The following is a 21,912-nucleotide window of genomic DNA, read 5'->3' on the forward strand; positions in this document are numbered from 1 at the left end:
CCGAGCCCAAAGCTCACATAGCGCAAAGCCTTTTATTGTGTAGGCCTAGTATGAAGAGTCCGGGCTCATGTTGTCAACAAAGTCGAAATCAAATTGAGGCGCCTATTAAAATATCTGATGTAATTAATAGCTTGATTTAGTTTCTTCTTAGGTTTATTTTAGTATTGGATCCCGATTTTCTTTTGTTTCCGTCGCATCAGCTGTAAGGAAAAATTATGTTCAGAACTGGAACTGGTGTCACAGATATGGGACCCGTTGTATGCACCCCCCTCCCTCTTTCTCTCTCTCTCTCTCTCTCTCTCTCTCTCTCTCTCTCTCTCTCTCTCTCTTTCCGTGTGTTCCCACATTTTCATATACATTCTCTCTATATATCTTTCCTGTCTTTTTATTTCTCTTATCTCCACCACCTTTATCCTTCCACGACTAACTGGGCTTGTATTAGTAGCCTATTACTAGTATTACTCTTTTCCACGGATGAAACAAACAACCACGAAGAAAGATCTGCTGCTAGTTGCAACAAAGTGAGCACTTTTGCTCCTCAGTAATAAATATAATATGATGATTCTTGTATCAGTCTCGCACTTTATTTTACCATACTCGTTAAATATTCCTCAAATCTGTGTTATGCCTTAGTTAATTTTAGTAACAGTTTATAGGCACTTACAACTTAATAAGGTCATATAAGTGCCAAAGATTAGAGGAGTTACATGATAGTAACAATAACATACAAAGGAAAGAAGGAGTACAGATATGGACGGTAGATTTTGTATAGGAAAAAAAGAAGCAAACCACACCACAGAGCACCCGCCAAACATCCGCTTGAGTTAGGCATGTAGGAACAAAACTGCCTTCCATATTAATTGTTTTTTCAATATCAAATAAAACAACAGTTTAAAGCAAAATCAGCGATGTTTTACTCTCGAAAATCGGACCATTATTATGGAAAGTGGGCCAATTTCCAATTGGACAATAGGCATCGGACTCTGGACGTCAAGCTTATGGCGCAATAAAATTCTAAATAAAATATAACCTTCAATGTACTTTGTTGCTACTGTTTATTTATTGATTCTACATAAAACAACAAACAAAATAATACCTCAATGGTTACGATACAACTATTATTAAGGATTTTATTATGTTTTAAATCAAAATTTTAAAGTTTGGTGGCACAAAATACAGTGAAAAAAATCGAGCCAAATCGGGGCGAAATTTTATACACAAAAATGGCCGCTTTTCTGAACTAACAAAGATAGCAAAAAAAATTTCTTACACTAAGAAAACAGAAAGCCAAGCTCTTTCCTTTACCTGTAATTTTAGAGCCCTCTTCCAAACCCGTCATAAACATCTGATGCTAGAACAGCGGCGTTCATCCTTGTTTCATTCCCCCTTCTCTGTAGCTTTTTCAAATCAACGCCCATGTTAATAACAAGAATCATGCATTTCCCTTTCAGTTTGATGTTTATTTTAAGCAAATACCTCTTAAAATGGATGCGAAGTTATTGGAACGTTTATGACGCTGAGAAATACGAAAACAAATTATGGTCTGGGTTCAACAAAGTGGAATAACCTTCCATACGCGGTAAGAGCTAATATTATATCATAACTCACCATTTAGAACCCACAAACTTTTTGGGGGCAGGTTTTGTAGTACAGCATACTGGGAGCTGTACACCCCAAGAGTCTCCCCATTCTCGTCGTATACGGTCCATGTCGTAAACGTATGCTCCGGCCGGCTGCAGTCAGAGCAAAACGCTACGAAGATGATCGCTGCACTAGATGCTGCCACACTGCCACAGTTGAGGTAACACCTGGGGTATTAGTGTTTTGTGTATTAGTCAGAGTTTTACGGCATTTGCAACACAAATAGTTCATATAAGTGCCAAAGATGAGAGGTGTTACTAATACAGTATAACACGATGCAGAGATAAGGACAACAGATGATTGACAGGCACAAAGGAGCAAAACAACCTTGACTGCCCGTCATCTTCCAACAACCTCTGGGGCAAAGAGGCAGAGAAGAGAGCTCTTACACAAGGTCTCTCTCTAGAGCTCTTTGTTGGTCTCTGTTGTCCTTTTTTCGCCCCCCCCCCCTCCCCCAATTTCCAATTCTGTTTTTTTTTTACTCTTTCTGTCTGTCTGTCTGTCTGTCTGTCTGTCTGTCTGTCTGTCTGTCTGTCTGTCTGTCTGTCTGTCTGTCTGCCTCTTTCTCTCTCTGTCTCTCTCTCTCTGTCTGTCTGTCTGTCTCTCTCTCTCTCTCTCTCTCTCTCTCTCTCTCTCTCTGTCTCTCTCTCTCTCTTTCTCTCTCTCTCTCTCTCTCTCTTCATCCTTATATCTCTTTTCTATCTCCCGCTCGCTTTATTTGTTGGATGCTGTTGTTTCATTGTTATTTTGTTGCTGCTACTGTTTTTGAGCTAATTTGTGCTTTGTGTGTTTGGTGCTGTTATTATTAGTGTTTTATATGAGCGAAGGAATGAAGAACAAAGGGAGTAAGTAAAAAAAAAACCCGCATAACTCACCGAAGAATTATTTTTGGAATTTGAGGTAAATTGATCACATTGATTCGCATGACGACTTCAGAAGTTGGGCTGATTATCTTCAATTTCAATGTGAAGGTCTGGTTGACCTGCCTCAGCATAGATCCTGGCAACACCAGTTTTCCCGCTTTTCCGAAAGGTGGATCATACCGAGTTGAAGGCATGAGGAGGTGTGGGGGTAGGACGTAGTGGGAGAGAGAGAGAGAGAGAGAGAGAGAGAGAGAGAGAGAGAGAGAGAGAGAGAGAGAGAGAGAGAGAGAGAGGGAGAGAGAGAGGGGGGGGGGAGAAAGATTTCAAAGTAGCTTATTTGTTTTAAAGGTCTTTTTTATTTTATAACATATGACTCGGCAAATACATAAATTACGGCAGCACGTCACATTATTATTAACTAGAAGTAAACTAAAGACTGTGCTGCTAGAGGAAAAAATAATAATAATATCAGACACCAACTCACACACGCAGACAAACAGTCAGACAAACAGATAGACAGACACACACATATGTATTATACATATATATATATATATATATATATATATATATATATATATATATATATATATATATTAGAACATATATATATACAGTTTATATATAGCATATATATAAACAAATATATATGTACATATATATGTCATATAATGTATGTACAAGCATACACACTAAGGCCGGTCCCAGAGTGGCTCTGTAGGTCTGACCTGTAGCTCGCCTGGCTCGCACCGTGCAAATGAATGTATACATTATCGTGTGCTAAAGCAGCGAAGCTGTATCGTCTGATTTTTTGTCAGCAGAGCTGCGCGATGCGTCAGACGTGCTCTTCAACAGTGTTGTAAAAATGGCGGACATGTGTCGCCTCGCTTCGTGTTTATTTTCGAAGGCAGGGAGGTGACCGCGTATGCCGAGTGCGTGCAGGTCTCGAAGAATGCCGTACTTCCAGGTTGTGTCGAAGGCTTTTTCTAGGTCAAAAAAGATGGCAATCATGTGGCCTCTTTCAGCGAACGTCTCGCGTATAAAGGTCTCCAGGCGGACCAGGTGATCCAGAGTGGATCGAGTTTTCCTGAATCCGCACTGGAGACCGCTCAGCGAGCCCGTCGTTTCCAGAAACCACATGATTCGCCTGTGAATCATTTTTTCAATTAGTTTGCAGAGACAGCTCGTTAGTGCTATTGGTCTGTAATTGGATGGGTGTGTGTGGTCCTTGTTTGGTTTGGGTATTGGAATGACAGTGGCGAGACGCCAAGACTCCGGAAAGGAGTGCGACCGCCACATGTCGTTGTATATGTATAGTAGGAGTGTGAGTGTTTCTGGGGGTAAGTGTCTAATGATTTGGTTGTGGATGTCATCCGGTCCTGGGGCTGTATCGCCCAGGTCCGAGATGCACGATGTTAGTTCGTCTATTGTGAAGTCTGCGTTGTAGGTTTCAGTGTTGTTTGAGTGGAAGTTTAGGTGTTGTTTTTCTCTGTTAGTTTTGAAGTTTTGAAAAGTGGTGTTGTAGTTTGCTTGGGATGAGTTTTTGGCTAGAGATGTAGCTATTGTGTTTGCAATGTCTACTTGTGTTGTTCCATCCGGCCTCTGGACGTATCGAATGGTGTCTGTGCGTCTACCTAAGAATTTTTTAACAATTTTGAAAACTTGGTTGAGTGGTGTCTGGCTGTTGATTTTGGAGATGTATTTTTGGAATGATTGTCTTTTGCTCTCCCTGAGGCATCTTGTCTTTTGCTCTCCCTGAGGCATCTACGTGCCACAGCTCGAGCCTTTAAATATTTGATCTTGTTTTCTATGGTGCCTTCTTTTTCTTTACCAGATCTTGTTCCTCCGGGGTTTTGTTTTTGTTTTTGGAATGTGATTGTGGCATATTTCTAAGAGCTTTTCGTGGAATTTATTGTAGTTGTGGTCGAAATTGGGATTAAGAATCTGGGAACATTGATTGGCAAACCCGTCCCAGTCGGCTTTTTTAAAGTTGAAGCGTTCTGGGATCTGGTCGTTTTGGAGGCTATTGTTTTTGAGGAGAATTGGGAAATGGTCCGTACGGTCATCCAGCACAGACCACTCAAGATCTGGGACTAGTTCAGGGGTACAAAAAGTGAGGTCAAGGGATGAAGTGCCATAAGTGGCTCTGTTTCTGTAAGTTGGGGATTTATCATTTAAGAGACGGATGTTATTTTGAAATAAAAAGTTTTCTATTATTTTACCTTTCTGGTCTATAGGTTTGTCTCCCCAAAGGGGGCTGTGGGCATTGAAATCACCTAGTAAAATAAAGGGTTTTGGGAGCTGAGACTTTAAGTCATTTAGTTGGGTTATTTTGAGGGGATAATTTGGTGGGATGTAAACTGAGAAGATCGTGATTGGTCTGTGCAGGGTGACCCGTACGGCAATTGCCTGGAGGGTCGTCTTAAGATGTATTTGTCTGTGGAGTGTGTGGTTGTCGGTGTAGATGGTGGTACCACCGGAAGCAATCTGGTTCTCCGTGTGAATGTGATGGTACGCAGTAAATCCTCCTAAATCCAAGGTTGAAGCCGGGGCGAATTTTGTTTCTTGAATACAGGCCACCCGTGGGCACAGTGTGGCCTGTAAATGTTGCAATTCTGCAATGGAAGGTCGGATTCCGCCGGCATTCCATTGCAGGACCGCCATTATGAATTTTTACTTTTTGATTTGGAGCACTTAGGCCCCGGCTTCGAAGAAGCACTCTGACTCCTCCTTACGGGGGAGGCAGAGTGTTTTCTAGGTTGCCGTCCTGGATTGGACGGCGGTCTAGTGGGGGATTTGGAGGAGTGACAGACTCCGCCCTTCCCGGGGTCAGGCCGGGGAGGGGGGTCGGAGATGTCTTCCTCCATAGGCAGGGGTTTGTCTGCTGGAGGGGTAGGGGGAGGTGGGGCAGACGGAGAGGGCTGGGAAGGGGGGGAGAGGGTTCACCCCACACTCCATCAGAGGGATGGGCTGTGGGGTGGAAGAAGAAGAAACAGAAGAAGAAGAAGAAGAAAAAGTGATAGAAGAGGGGTGAGGGGTAGAAGAGGGGGTGGAGGAAGAGTCCTCCCCATCCTCCCCTAGAGCCCCATAGCGGTTAGAAAGAGGCATCTCAAAAGTGGGTACCACAGGGGTAGAAAGGACCTTCTTTGACTTTATCGAGATTCGCTTGTCGATTGCCGGCTGTGGGAAGTCGGCAGTGGAGGTACTGATCGACTTCATGACAGGCCGGAGTACTTTCGCATATGTCCGGCCAGGGACCGGGGTCACGACTGGCGGACAGACAGCCTTACGGGCCTCCTTGAAGGAACAGCCATTTCGCGCCTTGTGTTCTTGTATTGCGCGTTCTTGGAGCCAATTCGGGCACTCCTTGCTGAAAGCTGTGTGCTGGCCGTGGCAATTGGGGAAACAAGGACTAGCCTTGCATTCCTTCTCAGGATGCCCGGTCTTGCCAAAGCGAGGACACACGGCTGCGTGACGGCATCGTGACTGGCTATGGCCGAACTTCTGACACTTGAAACAGCGCAGAGGGTTCGGCACATAGGGTCGTACTTCGAGTACCAAGTAAGATGCCCGAACGGTGGCTGGAGGGCGACACGAATCGAAAGTTAGAATGATCGTGTTCGTTTCGAGTGTGGTCTCCCCCCTCCGAAGAGTAATCCGGCGGGCTTCGACCACACCTTCGCAATTTGCCACACTTTCCTCGTTGGAGCAGCCCTTCAGCTCATGGCTGCGGACCACGCCCTTCGATCGGTTGAACTTCTGGTGTCGCTCGGATACACAAGGAACACCGCCCAAGGTCGTGATTTTTTTTCCATTTTGGCCAGTTCTTTTTCCGATGCGCATTTGACGAGGAGAGCACCAGAGGACAGTTTCTGAACATTCGTTGGAATGTACCCCAGAACTTGTCTTAGTGCTTCTCCTGTCTTAAACAGGTTAAGATCTGTAATTTTCTTCTGCGCATTGGTGCTGCAGATTGTCAAGTACGGTTGCCTCAGAAGCTCCCCGGGAGAAGGGAGAAAGGAGGCGTCCGTAAAGGTCCTTTTACCTGTGGTGGTTGATAGTTTGCTCGGCTCGGCAGCTGCACCCGCTTCCGCGAGCCGAGACTTTTTATTAACGTTGGGAGCTGGGGAAGGGTCTTTTTTAGATTTGGATTCCATATGAAATTTTTGGTTGATTCTACTCCGGGGCTCCCCGCCCGCCACGGAGCCCAACAAGGGGACACATTGCTCGGATGACCAGAGCTGTGCTAGGGCTACCCCGGAGCTATACTCTCAACGAGAAAATACAAGACCCTCCCGTCAAGATTGACCCAGGGCTTGATGGGGTTTCAGCTCTCAACCGATTGAGTGGCATGGGCCGTGCCACCCTCCAGTCTAAGAGGAAAACCTGGGCCAAAGAGGTGTGTTGACGAGGGACAGTCCATGGACTGATCTCACCTCAACCGCCAGGTACCCGGTTTCCCTCCGCACGGGTCGCACCTCACGGTCAACGAGGCGCCCACTCTGTGGGATGGGTGACCCCTCTTTTTACTGCACCTGAGGTCAGCGGTGGAAGAAAAGATAGAAGAAGAAAGAAAGGAGGAAGGAGAAGAGGAAGATACACCAAAGTGGGTGTCGCACACGAATCCCAGAGGGTTGGGGTCCGTGTGCGACACTCCGTCTTTGATGGGGTTGCACCTTCTGCAGACGAAGCAGTGGGTCTATTTATATCCCCCCGACCCACTGGGGGTATTACTGCACTTGAGGTCAGAGGTGGGAGAAAAGATAGAAGAAGAAAGAAAGGAGGAAGGAGAAGAGGAAGATACACCAAAGTGGGTGTCGCACACGAATCCCAGAGGGTTGGGGTCCGAGTGCGACATTATATTTGAACGGCCCCTAAAAAAGACATTTGTCAATTCCTTTTAGGTCATGTAAGCAGAAAATGAATACAGTTCGCGTGTACTAAATTTCTCTGGGCTATGTTGAGTAGTAAATGAGTTATTTTACTTTTAAGGATGGTGTGACAGAACTTTTGCAATTCGGTATATTTCCACCCGTTACTATTTTTATTTTCTCCGTTATTATTATAATTTTCAATAGTAGTAGTAGTAGTAGTAGTAGTAGTAGTAGTAGTAGTAGTAGTAGTAGTAATAGTAGTTGTAGCAGCAGCTGCAGCAGTAACAGTAATAGTAGTAGTGCTTCTAGTAGTACTACTACTTTTATCACTTTTTAAAAATCTCATATCACATTCAATTTACAGCCTTGTGATTGAAATGGTCATAATGGAACAATACTTTACGGTATCGGGATCACGGGATTATATGGAAATCAAATACATTATGGTCTCTTACTTTTGGAAAATTGTTGAAGTTCCGTCGATAAGTACCCTTGGCTAGGAAATGATATACTCATGAAGATATGGAAACTGTGGAGAGAACATGACTTTAAAAGCACAGACCTTGAGCTATCAAAAATCGATCAGAGAATGATACAATTTTAGACAGTGTGTTGTTCAAGTTGTTGTGTTTATTGTTCAAGTAAAAGAAGCACGTGGGTACAGCAACAGTCATTAAATAATAAATATTTATACAAAACTTTACTTTTTTTTAACGTTTTAAGATCAAATGACCCGAGCCCAGCCTTGCAGTGGACTGCAAATGAAAAACTAACTTATGTTTCGCGCGCTCATATAACCTTATGCAGTTGTGAGCGCCGTAAAACCCCATACTAAATGAAAAAAATTCAAACAAAACTTCTTTGAAGGTAGAAGTAAAAGTGAACACTTCTCATATAAGAATTTGTCTCCATTTTTGAAGCAATCAAATTGCCGTGTTTATTTTGCAGGTCAGTATATTATTATAATTAAAGTGGGGTTCAGACAGTTTTAGGGTGCGTGCCCACTGGAACAGACACCAACCGACCAGATTCCGTCCGTCTTTCGGAAAGCCGGAAGATGAAATCGAGCAACCTTTTTTTTTCCTAAGAGATCAGTGAAAATTCCGTTTGGCTGTGTCAACAGACACGACACACCCGACAAAAGGCGTGGCGGTTGGAAAGCCGCTTGCTGCATTTTAGCCTAGCCGGATGGTGATTCATCAGCCATAGGCACTGCCGGAGCTAAAATTAAATTCTAATTTTGAGTTCTGATTAAAAATCTAAAGTCATTTTCGTAATCAGAGCCTCAAAATTAGCTAAATCTACGCGCAAACTGCGTTTTATTGCTTATCAAAAATTTTACTAATTTTCCTTTAAAACCCTTACATTTCTTTTTCCCGCGTTGGGTTCATGTGATCTCTTGACTATTTATAACCCCGTGCCAAGAATACAGCCTGTCACGACAGCGGTATAGCTTGCACTTTCTGAGAATAAGTAGGCCAACAGACTAGACGTGTCTTTTCCGAACTGTGTGGAAAACAAGACGGAAACGACCAGCCGTTTTTTCCCTCCCGGAAAAATCGGGCCGTGTCTATCTCAGTGGACATGTAGCCTTAGGGTCTTGAACAAAAGGCACGATGTTTTCTGTTCTTCCTGTTTGTCTGTTTTATTTCTGGTATTATTTCAATCTAAAACAATTTTTATTTTAAAAATTTAATAATTCAATTTCGTTCTACACTACAATTTTCCATAAAGGCCAATGGCCTTAATAAAATCCAAGATTCTGTTGGGACCAACGACGGATAAAATATCTTGCAATATTTTGCAGTTGAAGTATTTCCTTCGGACCTCTCCGAAGTCTAGACATTCGGTAAAAATGTGTCTAATTGTAAAATATGCAATATCAAAATCAATGATACCACCCTCAAGCAAGTACAACATTTTAAATATTTGGGGACCATTATATCATCAGACGGTAGATGTTACATCGAAATTTAAAGCCGCATTTGCCAATCAATAAACAGCTGGAAAGAACAATTGTAGCGACAGAATTGTGGTTCATAAGATGCATGCTACGTGGAGAGCTAGAAAAACAAATGAAGAAGTCTTGGTTGAAGCAAATTATAGGAGATAACTTATCACGAATATAAGAAAGCGACAGGCAGATTTCTTCGGACACACAATGCGGAAAGAAGCATTAGAGAATATTGTAACAACAGGCAAGTTTGAATGGTAAAATCTGTGTCGCGCCACAGAACGGCTTCTCATCTCCCTGTAGGAGGTATTTGTGGGTCAGGACCGTGTGTCCGATGCACAATCGAGTAAAAATGACTTCGTCTCTTCTGGAGAGGTCCGAGGGATTTGTATGTATGTATAGTATAAGGTTTTACGGCGCTCGCAACTGCTAAGGTCATATGAGCGCGCGAAACACAAGTTGTTCACTTTTGCAAAAGTTCACTTCACGACTGGTTAACTAATTTACTTTAAAATGCTAAAAAGTTAAAATATTTAAATTCGGTGTAAATACATTTGTGATTTAAAACAACTCTTTTCAGTAACAATAAAAATTTTAAATAATATCAAATTCACTCTACAACTCGCCATAAAGGCAAATGGCCTTCATAAAATTTAAAATTCTGCTGGGAACAACGACGGAAAAAATATCCTGCAATTTCTTGCATTTGTAATATTTCCTTCAGATCTCTCCAAAGTCCAGACATTCTGTTAAAATGTGTCTAATGGTAAAATCTGTGTCGCATCCGACACAGAACGGCTTCTCATCTCCCTGTAGGAGGTATTTGTGGGTCAGGGCCGTGTGTCCGATGCGCAATCGAGTAAAAATGACTTTGTCTCTCCTGGAGAGGTCCGACGGATTTCGCTGTTCTAGTTTGGGTTTTATTTCATATAGTTTATTATTTTTCTGGTTTTCCCAGTGGCTCTCCTACAGACTGGAGGTGTACCTTTTGACTCTATTTCTAAAGTCAGTCTGTGGGAGAGTGTTTGTCGTTGATCCAAGCAGAAGGGATGAAGCTTTCTTCGCCAGGTCGTCTACCTGCTCGTTTCCTCTTAAGTCTATGGTTGAAGCCGGGGCGAATTTTGTTTCTTGAATACAGGCCACCCGTGGGCACAGTGTGGCCTGTAAATGTTGCAATTCTGCAATGGAAGGTCGGATTCCGCCGGCATTCCATTGCAGGACCGCCATTATGAATTTTTACTTTTTAATTTGGAGCTCAAAGGCCCCGGCTTCGAAGAAACACTCTGATTCCTCCTTGCGGGGGAGGCAGAGTGTTTTCTAGGTTGCCGTCCTGGATTGGACGGCGGTCTAGTGGGGGATTTGGAGGAGTGACAGACTCCGCCCTTCCCGGGGTCAGGCCGGGGAGGGGGGTCGGAGATGTCTTCCTCCATAGGCAGGGGTTTGTCTGCTGGAGGGGTAGGGGGAGGTGGGGCAGACGGAGAGGGCTGGGAAGGGGGGGGAGAATTCACCCCACACTCCATCAGAGGAATGGTCTGTGGGGTGGAAGAAGAAGAAACAGAAGAAGAAGAAGAAGAAGAAAAAGTGATAGAAGAGGGGTGAGGGGTAGAAGAGGGAGTGGAGGAAGAGTCCTCCCCATCCTCCCCTAGAGCCCCATAGCGGTTAGAAAGAGGCACCTCAAAGGTGGGTACCACAGGGGTAGAAAGGACCTTCTTTGACTTTATCGAGATTCGCTTGTCGATTGCTCGGATACACAAGGAACACCGCCCAAGGTCGTGATTTTTTCCACTTTGGCCAGTTCTTTTTCCGATGAGCATTTGACGAGGAGAGCACCAGAGGACAGTTTCTGAAAATTCGTTGGAATGTACCCCAGAACTTGTCTTAGTGCTTCTCCTGTCTTAAACAGGTTAAGATCTGTAATTTTCTTCTGCACATCGGTGCTGCAGATGGTCAAGTACGGTTGCCTCAGAAGCTCCCCGGGAGAAGGGAGAAAGGAGGCGTCGGTAAGGTCCTTTTACCTGTGGTGGTTGATAGTTTGCTCGGTCCGGCGGCCGCACCCGCTTCCACGAAACGAGACTTCTTTACGTTGGGAGCTGGGGAAAGGTCTTTTGTTTGTTTGGAATCCATATGATGTGTGATGTTGGTTCGACTCCGGGGCTCCCCACCCGCCACGGAGCCCAACAAGGGGACACATAGCTCGGATGACCAGAGCTGTGCTAGGGCTACCCCGGAGCTATACTCTCAACGAGAAAGTACAAGACCCTCCCGTCAAGATTGACCCAGGGCTTGCTTGATGGGGTTTCAGCTCTCAACCGATTGAGTGGCATGGGCCGTGCCACCCTCCAGTCTAAGAGGAAAACCTGGGCCAAAGAGGTGTGTTGGCGAGGGACAGTCCATGGACTGATCTCACCTCAACCGCCAAGTACCCGGTTTCCCTCCGCACGGGTCGCACCTCACGGTCAACGAGGCGCCCACTCTGTGGGATGGGTGACCTCTCTTTTTGCTGCACATGAGATCAGCGGTGGTAGGAAAGATAGAAGAAGAAAGAAAGAAGGAAGGAGAAGAGGACGCTACACCAAAGTAGGTGTCGCATCCGGATCTCAGAGAACTGGGGTCCGTGTGCGACACCTCGCCTTTGAAGGGGTTTCACCTTCTGCAGACGAAGCAGTGGGTCTATTTATATCCCCCCGACCCACTGGGGGTATTAAAGCACTGAAGAAGGGGAAATCAACAGGAGTTGACAACATCCCAGGAGAATTAATACAGGCAGGGGAAAGGGCATGATAAGCGCTCTGACTGTCATCTGCAACAAGATCTGGCAGACAGGAAAGTGGCCAACACCATGGACACAATCACTAGTGATTACACTCCCCAAGAAAGGTAACCTGCAACTATGTCAGAACTACCGCACCATCAGTCTAATAAGCCACCCCAGTACGGTTATGTTGAAGACAATGCTGAACAGATTGAAACCACTCGCAGGGAAGATCATTGCCGAAGAGCAGGCAGTCTTTAGAGCAGGGTGCAGCACAACAGAACAGATGTTCAACCTCAGGATACTGTGCGAGAGGTACCTCCAACACCAACAAAATCTATACCATATCTTCGTGGATTTTTAAAAGGATTCCGATTCCCCGTCTCGGTCTCTCCATGGAAAGGAAGGTATACATCCCTTCTCCCTCAAACCCCCAGCAGGCTCCCGCCCAATCAAGGGTCTTTGTGCTCTAAAAAGGAGAAAACTAAAGAGACACGGGTTGCTTTTCACGGTCGACAAGGCGGCCACTCTGTGGGATGGACCACTTCTAGTTTTACAACACATAAGATCAGTGGTGGAAGAAAAGATAAATGGAAGTGAGAAGGAAGGAGAAAGGGAAGATACACCAAAGAAGATCCCAGAGGGTTGAGTTCTATGGGAGACATCTCATCATTGAAAGGATTGTATGTCATGTAGAAGGGATAGTGAGTCTCATTATCATAACCCCAACCCACCACGGGAGAGGGTGGAGACTTCGTGACCGGTCAGAAAGTCTTCGCATACGACCAGCAAAAGATCGGGCTCATAACTGACGGGCACTGTTTCTCGCAGCAATTTTGTTTGTACTATTTGATGGCCCGTTTTGTACCATTGGATAGGTTTCTGACGATTTGGTTGTGTATATCATGCCGCCTTTGTTCGTAAAATGTCCTTGAATATAAAATGGTGGCATGACTAGGATCCTGGGTCGGTACAATAAACCGTCTCATAGATTGTCATTTCATAAAAATTATAATCATGTGACAATGCCTGCATAAAGTTTTAGAGAGCGACGCTTTCGAATTCAGTGATATGCGAAATGGTTGTTTTCAGAAGCTACCATGTAAAACCAATAAAGAGTTGATATTTCGAGTATGGTGGCTTGATGTCACGGAACAACACATAACCAATGTGCCTGTATCTGGACAACAACGATTTATCTTATCTTATCTTATCTTATCTTATCTTATCTTATCTTATCGTATCTTATCTTGTCAAGTTGTAACAAGTTATTTATTTTGTCTAGTGCCCGCTCTGTGTACTCACGTCAGCTGGTTTGGAAGGCGGGAGCATGATTCGGGTGTAAAATCGGTATTCTCACTTTCTGAATAATCCAGCTGAATGTCAGCTCCGGTTGGCCACTGGAGCGTATCGACGATTGGAAATCCGCTCATGCGAATTACTTGGGCCGAATTCGTGAGTGCTCTGAACTTCACAATTGTCTGCAAGAGGTTACAGAGAGTATTAATGTACTGACATTGTGTAAGGCTTGATAATCCCAACCCCCAACCCCCTTTTTTCTGTCTCCACTCACGCACACACGTATAAATACACATACACACAAACGCACATACACACACAACACAAACATACACACACACACACATATACACACACAACACGCTTACACACACACAGATACACACACTCACTCACACACCAAACACACACATACACATATTTACAATCATAAACACACACACTCACACACACACACACACACACACACACATACACACACACACACACACACACATACACACACACACACACATACATAATTTTAAGGCACTTAATACACGTAATCGTCGTATCTGGCCCCATTCGTTGAGTAACTTAATGTAAAGATTTAGAATACATATACGTAAGGCATTCGGCAGGTTTCGTAAGTTATGTTCTGTTTTATGGGTCCAGACGATTTATTGTTGACGAACAGTTAATGTTTTACGCCCTTATCGACACTATTTTGTCATCAAGGAGGCGTGTTCCTTCAACCTTGCCTGTCGGGACAACCGAAAATTGAACTAACGTCTTCTGTGCACAGCGTCAAAGAGCCCAACCGTTAAACCATAGACTCCGGCTTGATGCTGATTGCGATGAAAATTACATGTATATTGAGACGTTGTCTTATTAGAGATTATAGAAAGATAGAAAGGTGGTTTTGTTATGTTGTAAATGTGTTTGAGTAAATATTATTATGATAAAGACTACATTACAGCTGGAGGAACATATAAAAAAAAGGTTTGTAGCTTGTTCACATTCGTCTGACCGCGATCTAAAGAAGATAACAAATTGCTCTGCATAATCTTCTCAAGTCCTTGCATACGATTCCAAAAAGTTGGATGACTAACAGAATCAAAAAGTCCACCGACGAAGGTCCATGCAAACTACCGGATACATGTAAGATTCCGACATGTTTTCTTATACGTCTAACGAGGGAAAAAAACACAACAATATTAAGGATTTACAGAATACACCTAAAACATCATGAAGTTGACCTAATTTGATCAACACCACACTGTATTTATGCAGACCAATGAAACACGGTTCAAAAGATGGATGAGTGATTTTCGAAACTCACGTGGAGATGCCAAGACAGTCCTGGGATGAAATATAGGCCTACATGCTTACATTGAAATGCGGGGCGCAGGATGATGTCGCTGTCTCAAAGTGTGCAAATTGTAGGCTAGGTTACTGTAAATCATTTATTGCAGTGATCCTGTGTATGCACCCATAGCCATACGGCCCGAAGAGAGAAATTTTTTTGTTACTGGATCAAGGTTTTAAAAAAGAAAATGTTTATTTGGTCCCTGGCCCACAGGAACACCTTGCAAATTTTCATCCTCATTTGTAAATTGGTAAATGAGACAGATTTCTAAACAGGTAAACGACAGTGAACAAGCTATAAAGTGTTGACCTCACCTTTTATATCTCTAACCACCCTCTCATATCTGTTCATCCACTCACCTCTTTCATCACCTTATACCTCCGACCACTAGCTCACCTCCGAGGGCGCCCCCTTAGATCAGTTGGTATCATGCCAGACTTCGGGGCAGATGGCGCTAGTTCGAATCCCAGACTAACCGTTCTTGAACTCGGTTTGTTTTCTGGAGGTTCCAAGGCTCTTATCCTGTTTGACTCGGTGCTATCGGAGACAGGGCTTAAATTCGGAGGTCCCACCTCTTAAATAACTTAATTTTGTTGATAAGGGCTTAAACCTCCAACTCTCCTCTCACCTCCATCCTTCCATTTATCTGGTACCTCCCATTTTCTACCAAATTCTACCTTCCTCCTCCCGCTCACCTATGACCTCCCACCTGCTCTCACCGACCACCCACTCATCATTGCCCTCATTTTTACTACCTCTGACCAGCCGTTCACCTCCAAACACATGCTCACCTCTAAGAGCAGCAGAGCTAAATCAAACGGCCCGTTTACCACCCCCTCCCCCAAACTATCAAACTATCATCCCAGCCCCACAATCCTCTCACCCCACGACTATACACTCACCCCCGATCATCCTCTTACCTCCCCCCCCCCCCCCCCCCCCCCGACTATACGCACCATCCTCTCAGTCCCGACTTTCCGCTCATCCTGAACTCTCCGTTCATACCTGACTATTCGCTCACTGATGACTATCTGCCCCCCCCCCCCCCTATGGACCATCCTCTCACCCCTGACTACCCACTCAGCATCAGAGATACCTCTACCTAACCACGGGCTCACCCGTGAAAAATAAGAGTAAAGTTGATATTTGGCGAACGTCCACTGTACAGTTATCATCATATTTGAGGGTGGCATAGCGTTGGCAGGCAGCAGCACGGTTTTCTGGTTCAAGTACACGTTCGCTGGAATAAAGGTCCTCTGGCCCATGTACATGGACATCACGAACTGGGGAACAAGAGGCATTTTAGGTCGGAGGTCAACTCTTTGTTAGAGGCAGTAAAAAAAAATTAATGTTAGTTGTTTTAGCAGCAGTGGAAACAGTGGCACCGATTAAGGCAGCTGTAATTGTAACTGCCAAATAGCCTTCATTCCTTCCCGATCTTTGTTGATTTTACTAGTCCCGAACAAGAGTTCTTTGTAGCGGTAGCACAGACAATAGAAAAGAAAATTCAATGAAGCAAACAAAAATTTAGTTTTAGTTGGGCTTGCGCTTTACGGCTCTTACATCACAATACGGCCACATAGGTGCCAAAGATTAAGGCTGTTACAAGAGAGTAACAAAAACAAAAAGGAGGAGAGAAAAGGACGATACGTGTTTGATAGAAAATAAGGAGCAAACCACACAATCTCCCCCCCCTTCCCCCCCCCCCAAAAAAAAAACACCACTCAAAAATACAATTATAATGGCATTTTTCTTTTTGTCGAAAAAGCAGTACAGGTATGAATAAAGCTCTCAGATTTCAAGAGAAGCAGCCAAAAGCAAGGCGTGTCATGTGACTTCACAACGCATCGAACATTTGACTACACTATAAATGTTTAAATATAATTATAATGAAAACGTCAAGGGTGGGGCACGTACAGTAAGAGAAATTGAAACGAAAGAATAGAATCTCTAATACAGCATCTAAATTATGCACCATCAGAGCTGTCCGTTGTGTGTGTGTGTGTGTGTGTGTGTGTGTGTGTGTGTGTGTGTGTGCGTGTGCGTGTGTGTGTGTGTGTGTGTGTGTGTGTGTGTGTGTGCGTGCGCGCGCGCGCGCGTGTGTGTGTGTGTGTGTATTGCGTAGATTTTGCAAAGATGTCTATTTCAAAGATTAAAGCTCTAGTCCACAAAATGATTTTTATTATTAGGTGAACTAGGCTAGGGAAGAAGATGACATTTAGAATAACTGCAAAGCTAGTACACAAACAAAGGCAATGTTGGCTTAATAAATACATGTACAACTTGTTTTACAAGATTACCAGCGGCTTTCTTTTTTGATGGAGTAGATCTAATACTAATAGATATTATATCCCAGGATGTGATGTCATACTAATAAAACACTGGTCTTTAGTATCGTATCCCTTTGCCATGTAGTGTGAGAACTGATCTTGTCTTTCCCTCGGTTGTCTCTGTCTCTCTCTATAACTTCTTTGTTACGTGGAATGACCGTGGTAGTGTGCTTGTGATGTTATTTTCTTAATTAATTAAGCAAACAATACATACATAATATAAACAAACAATCAACTAAGCTAAGTGTTTAAGCTAAAACCTACTCTTCGGATTAAGGTTGGCCCCTCACAAGTCTCGGACGTGAAGAGAGGATCGATACGATAAAATCTCCATCTTAACTTAACACCGGCACATGGACCAGTCTCCGAGTAGGGCTCCATCTATGGGGAAAAACATTTAGGTGATTGATAATGCGTTTTACGCATTATCGACACAATTTGATAATGTAAGTGTCAAATAATGATGTATAGTCACAAATATAATTACTTAGATTTAGTAAAGGTTTTACGGCACCAAAATAGGTTAGTGTTGTGGTTTGAAGTCTTATAAGCAGGCGCGGTTCGTCCAAAGAGCACGGTCGTGCAGTGCCACGCAAAATGTTTTAATGTTCTATGACGTAAAAAAGCACTCACAATAATAAAATAAAAGACGCCAGAAACAAATACTAGCCAAATATTATATCAAAACAAGGCCCTCGCTGGCGCCGTAAATGTCATTTCTGTTCTTTAGCGCCGTAAAACATATTCTACTATGCCATGCCTAAGTTCATGCACTGCATCTAAACATAACAGGATAGTCAACAGTGGAAACCTGACCTTATAAATCGCTCTTTGGGATAACCCAAGCGATGACGACACTTGTAGAGAGTTTGGCGGTACATTAATATTAATAAGACGGCACATCTCAAATGTGCTCCTGCCGAATAGCGCCGAAACATAGCCCACAGTAGGCAATCTAAAAATAAACGCCATAGACTGTGCACTATTCCATGTCAAAATTATGTGGGCCTCGGAGCAATCCAGCGGAGTGCTCAAGTGAATTGTGTCTGGTTCATAGTCTTGTCGCTATTTTAAGTGACTCTGTGACAGTAAATCTGAGGAAGGTGAACGTGACATACTTAAGTCGCCGTCCTATGAGTTGTGCTTTTGAACGGTTTGGTAGTGGAGTGGTGAAAGGTATTAGTTTTACTTGAGTGTTCAGTTCTGATGCAGGGTGAATGAAATTTACGTTTAGCTAACAAACAGAAGTCAAAGCCACAATAAAAAATAATGAAAATAAAAGCACAAGGTCTTCCTTCACCAACCCATAGATCCTAAAATTATACACCATCCCGTTTACTCTGCCCTTGATTATCTTCAGCCTAAGATAGCTTAATTGTGCACGTCCACTTTTTAGACCCACGAGCCGCCCCTGCTTATAAGAGATCTTTATACAATAATGCAAAGAAAATGAGAAGGGAAGGTTTCGTTGGTTGTTTGGTTGGAGTTTTTTGGGGTGAATGTTTTACGGCGCTTGCAACTGCATATATTATAAGCCCGCGCACATGTTAAACATTTTTCAGTTAGTAGGAAATTTTGAATTTTGCCCAGGTGGCGGCTGAAGCCTACTCTTATGGATTTTAGACCGCCAATGGATCTTTAACGTGCGCAACTTGCACCCCGGACCTCCGAGATTTTTCGCCCTTTTTCCAGAAAGATAGGTCTAGATCTTTCTTACCAGAAGATCAGGGGTGTGGCTGAAGAAAGACAGCAGTAAGAAGGAGCCAAGGAGTAGCACTAGCAGTAGAAAGGCTGCAGAAAAAGTCAGGAGCCCAGAGGAGGGAGCAAAGGAGGTGACGGGTGGGGGCTGAAAGTGGAGACAAAAGTAGACGATAGAAAATTGCTAGAGAGCAGGAAAGGGGGTGAAAGGAGACAATTTTAGACTAGAAAATGTTCCCGTCGCTACCCGGATTCGAACCCGGGACCTTTGAATGAGAGTTGAACACTTTAACCTCTAGGCCACGAGAGCCCCTTGAGAAGGAGAGATAAGGATAATAAATATTTAATAGGAAAGAATGAGCAAACCATACCAGAACAGCAGCCAACCACCCAAAGTGATCTAACTGTATTTAAAAGACAGACAAACATGCAAAAAACAAACATTCCGATTTGGTTTTGTGTTCCGCTCAAGAATCCGGGGTTCGATTCCTATATAATATGTTGACGTATATTTTACAGAGTATCTCAATCTCCCTGCTTCATGTTATACCCCGTACATCCTTGGTTGAGCTAGGCAAGTAGGGAGCAGTAAGAATAATAAGCTTCCTTCAAACGTTCATTTAATATACCACATCCCAACGCTTTTAATCTGGTTTGTTTGCGCTGAATATTGTGGATACGGATACACACACACACGCGTACACACACACACACACACACACACACACACACACACACACACACACACACACACACACATTATAATAATGATAGTACAGGTGTCTTAGAATTTCAACCAAAATTAGGTAAAACGTAAAAGTTCAGCTACAAGTATGAGGGCGTGATCGACACATTCTTGTTTAAAGATAAAGACTGTAAAGACCACGCCATTCACATCAAAAGGATATATTATGTCACCATGCTAAGAAAGTTGTGGAAACGTTAGGAGAGGGGAATGTGTTATGTTGTAGACACCTGGTCCCAGTGGGGTGAGGCCACTTCCCAAATGTCAAAAAAATGTTTTTAAAGAAACCTTTGTGCGGTTACAAGAAAGGGTTGGGGACCACCTAAAAGCGGAAGTTTACAAAGGAATGTCCACTACAGACCCCCCCCCCCCAACCCAACCAAAAAAAATAGAGCCCTTTGAATTGTTACCAATGGGATTTTTGTTGGACAGAGTCTATGGAAACAAGCCACAAACAATCGAACAGTTGAAACTCAATGTTGAACAGGACGTCCAAAGAGTCGACTCAAAAATATGAATGAGTCATTCAAAACTTCCAGTTGTGTACATGTACATGTATTAAAGATTGTATGGAGAGAAATGATCAAAACCTGGAGATTTAAATAGCCATCACTTCCCGGAGTATTCAGTCAAACCTCGTTATACTGCATACCTTGGGACGGGCATGAAGGTTTGGCGGTATAACGGAATAGTACTGATATCCATCTTTACTTTTGCTAGGAGACTAGAACTAGAAACTAATTGTGGTCAGTCTCGACTCACCAAGACCTGCCCGGTGCAGGGTAAAACGAAGAGCATGATGTACAGCTCCAGCTGAACGTTAAGTAAATTCAAATTGAAAAATTCTAACAGATCAAGAACTAGGCTATATTATTATTATTATTATTATTATTATTATTATTATTATTATTATTATTATTATTATTATTATTATTCTGTGCCAAAGACCTTGTAAACGTACATTTTTAAAAAAAACACTGCTCGTCAGTCCTCAGACCGCGTCAGACCTTTCATGTAGTACTAAGAATCCTTACAAGACAAGCCATATGGGCGCTTGCCAGCCTTTTGGTTATTGGGCTCATATTATTTAGCGAAGCCAGATATCTTGCCGACTGACTGAGTTGATGCAGTGCCTTAGTTATATGTTTGTTACAGATTTTTTACATTAAAAACCTTTCTGGCAACCCTGCTGATAAGGGGAGGTTAATCACGAGTTTTCTTCCACGAGAAACGCCAGTCACGAGAAAGTGGGGCTCCAGTGAGGACCAAGCCAACGTCAGTCACGAACAGTTAACCCTATCCGTACGCCATGGGGTCCCCCCGAGGTTGTATTCTTCACATTTTAGAATACTTCTTTGGCGAAGATCTCTTTGAAACTTTCAGTATTTCTCAAAAAAACATTTTGACAGACTGCTCTGCAAAGCGTATGGATCGGATTATCGAGTAAATTTCCTCTTTGAAAAGTGGTGGTTCAGAGTTCCCCACGTCGTATGGATACGATAGTAAAACACGACGTACGGATAGGGTTAAGCACGAGGTAGGGGACGGAGCCTTCGTCAAGTTACAGTATGGAAAATCATCCTACTCTTGTTTCAAACAAATAAAGTTTTGTGCAGTTGAAAAGGTAGTAGTTCGTATTTATATTTCATTAAATTATTCTTCTGAATATATGTATTGCCTGTGCTCCGTAATAATGTTTATCCAGGCGACTTTAACATTTCATTCCAACTTTTTGTTTGTTTTAGTAAGTGTTTTACGGCACTTGCAACTCAATAAAGTCATGTAAGTGCCGAAGATTAGAGGTGTTACAAGAGAGTAACAAACACAAAAAAAGAAGGAGAGGAGATAATGATGATAGATGTTTGAAAGAAAAGAAGAAGCATACCTCACCAGAGCACCTGCAAACCACCCACTTTCAACTTTTACATAAACTTATTTGCCAAAGCCTAAAAATGATGGCATTTTTACAATCAGCGTAAAACTGAGGACAATCGGCAACAAAATAATGCTAGAAACAAGCTGAACTTGCAGTGACGCCTGTGTGAAAGAGAGCCACAAAATGAGTCCACGTTTGAGCAAAAAGCAATGAAAATAACAAGAAAGAAAGAAATAAAGTGGAAATAACCAATACGTCTCTACTGACAAGACTCTTGTTTAAACGTAAATATTAATAAAGGTTTAATACACCTACCCCTTGTCCCATATATTGATGTTTTCCTGTAATCTTAATCTTACCTTAAGAAGTATCTCCTGGCCTCTATCTACCATGTTTGCTGAACATTGGAAAAGGCAGAAAACGGCGGTTAAACAAGAAAGCACAAGACACACATAGATCTAGATCTGTGCACAATATTAATAATAATAATAATAATAATAATAATAATAATAATAATAATAATAATAATAAT

The 21,912-nt window shown here is 43.1% G+C and overlaps 1 protein-coding gene across 1 annotated transcript in view; it reads right to left on the reverse strand.

Moving 5' to 3' along the window:
• Positions 1-1,608: 1,608 nt before the first annotated feature.
• The window catches only part of LOC101860682, a gene marked incomplete at its 3' end in the record, with an annotated part of 31,753 nt that continues 11,449 nt past the window's right edge, over positions 1,609-21,912 (reverse strand). Inside the window, 7 exon segments of the mRNA XM_035971874.1 lie at positions 1,609-1,808; positions 2,517-2,661; positions 7,834-7,907; positions 13,390-13,565; positions 15,850-16,014; positions 17,326-17,442; positions 21,740-21,777. Coding sequence (XP_035827767.1) covers positions 1,609-1,808; positions 2,517-2,661; positions 7,834-7,907; positions 13,390-13,565; positions 15,850-16,014; positions 17,326-17,442; positions 21,740-21,777 — 915 coding nt within the window.

The sequence above is a fragment of the Aplysia californica genome, unplaced genomic scaffold (genome assembly GCF_000002075.1).
Source record: "Aplysia californica isolate F4 #8 unplaced genomic scaffold, AplCal3.0 scaffold00525, whole genome shotgun sequence".
In the NCBI taxonomy this organism is placed as follows: domain Eukaryota; kingdom Metazoa; phylum Mollusca; class Gastropoda; order Aplysiida; family Aplysiidae; genus Aplysia; species Aplysia californica.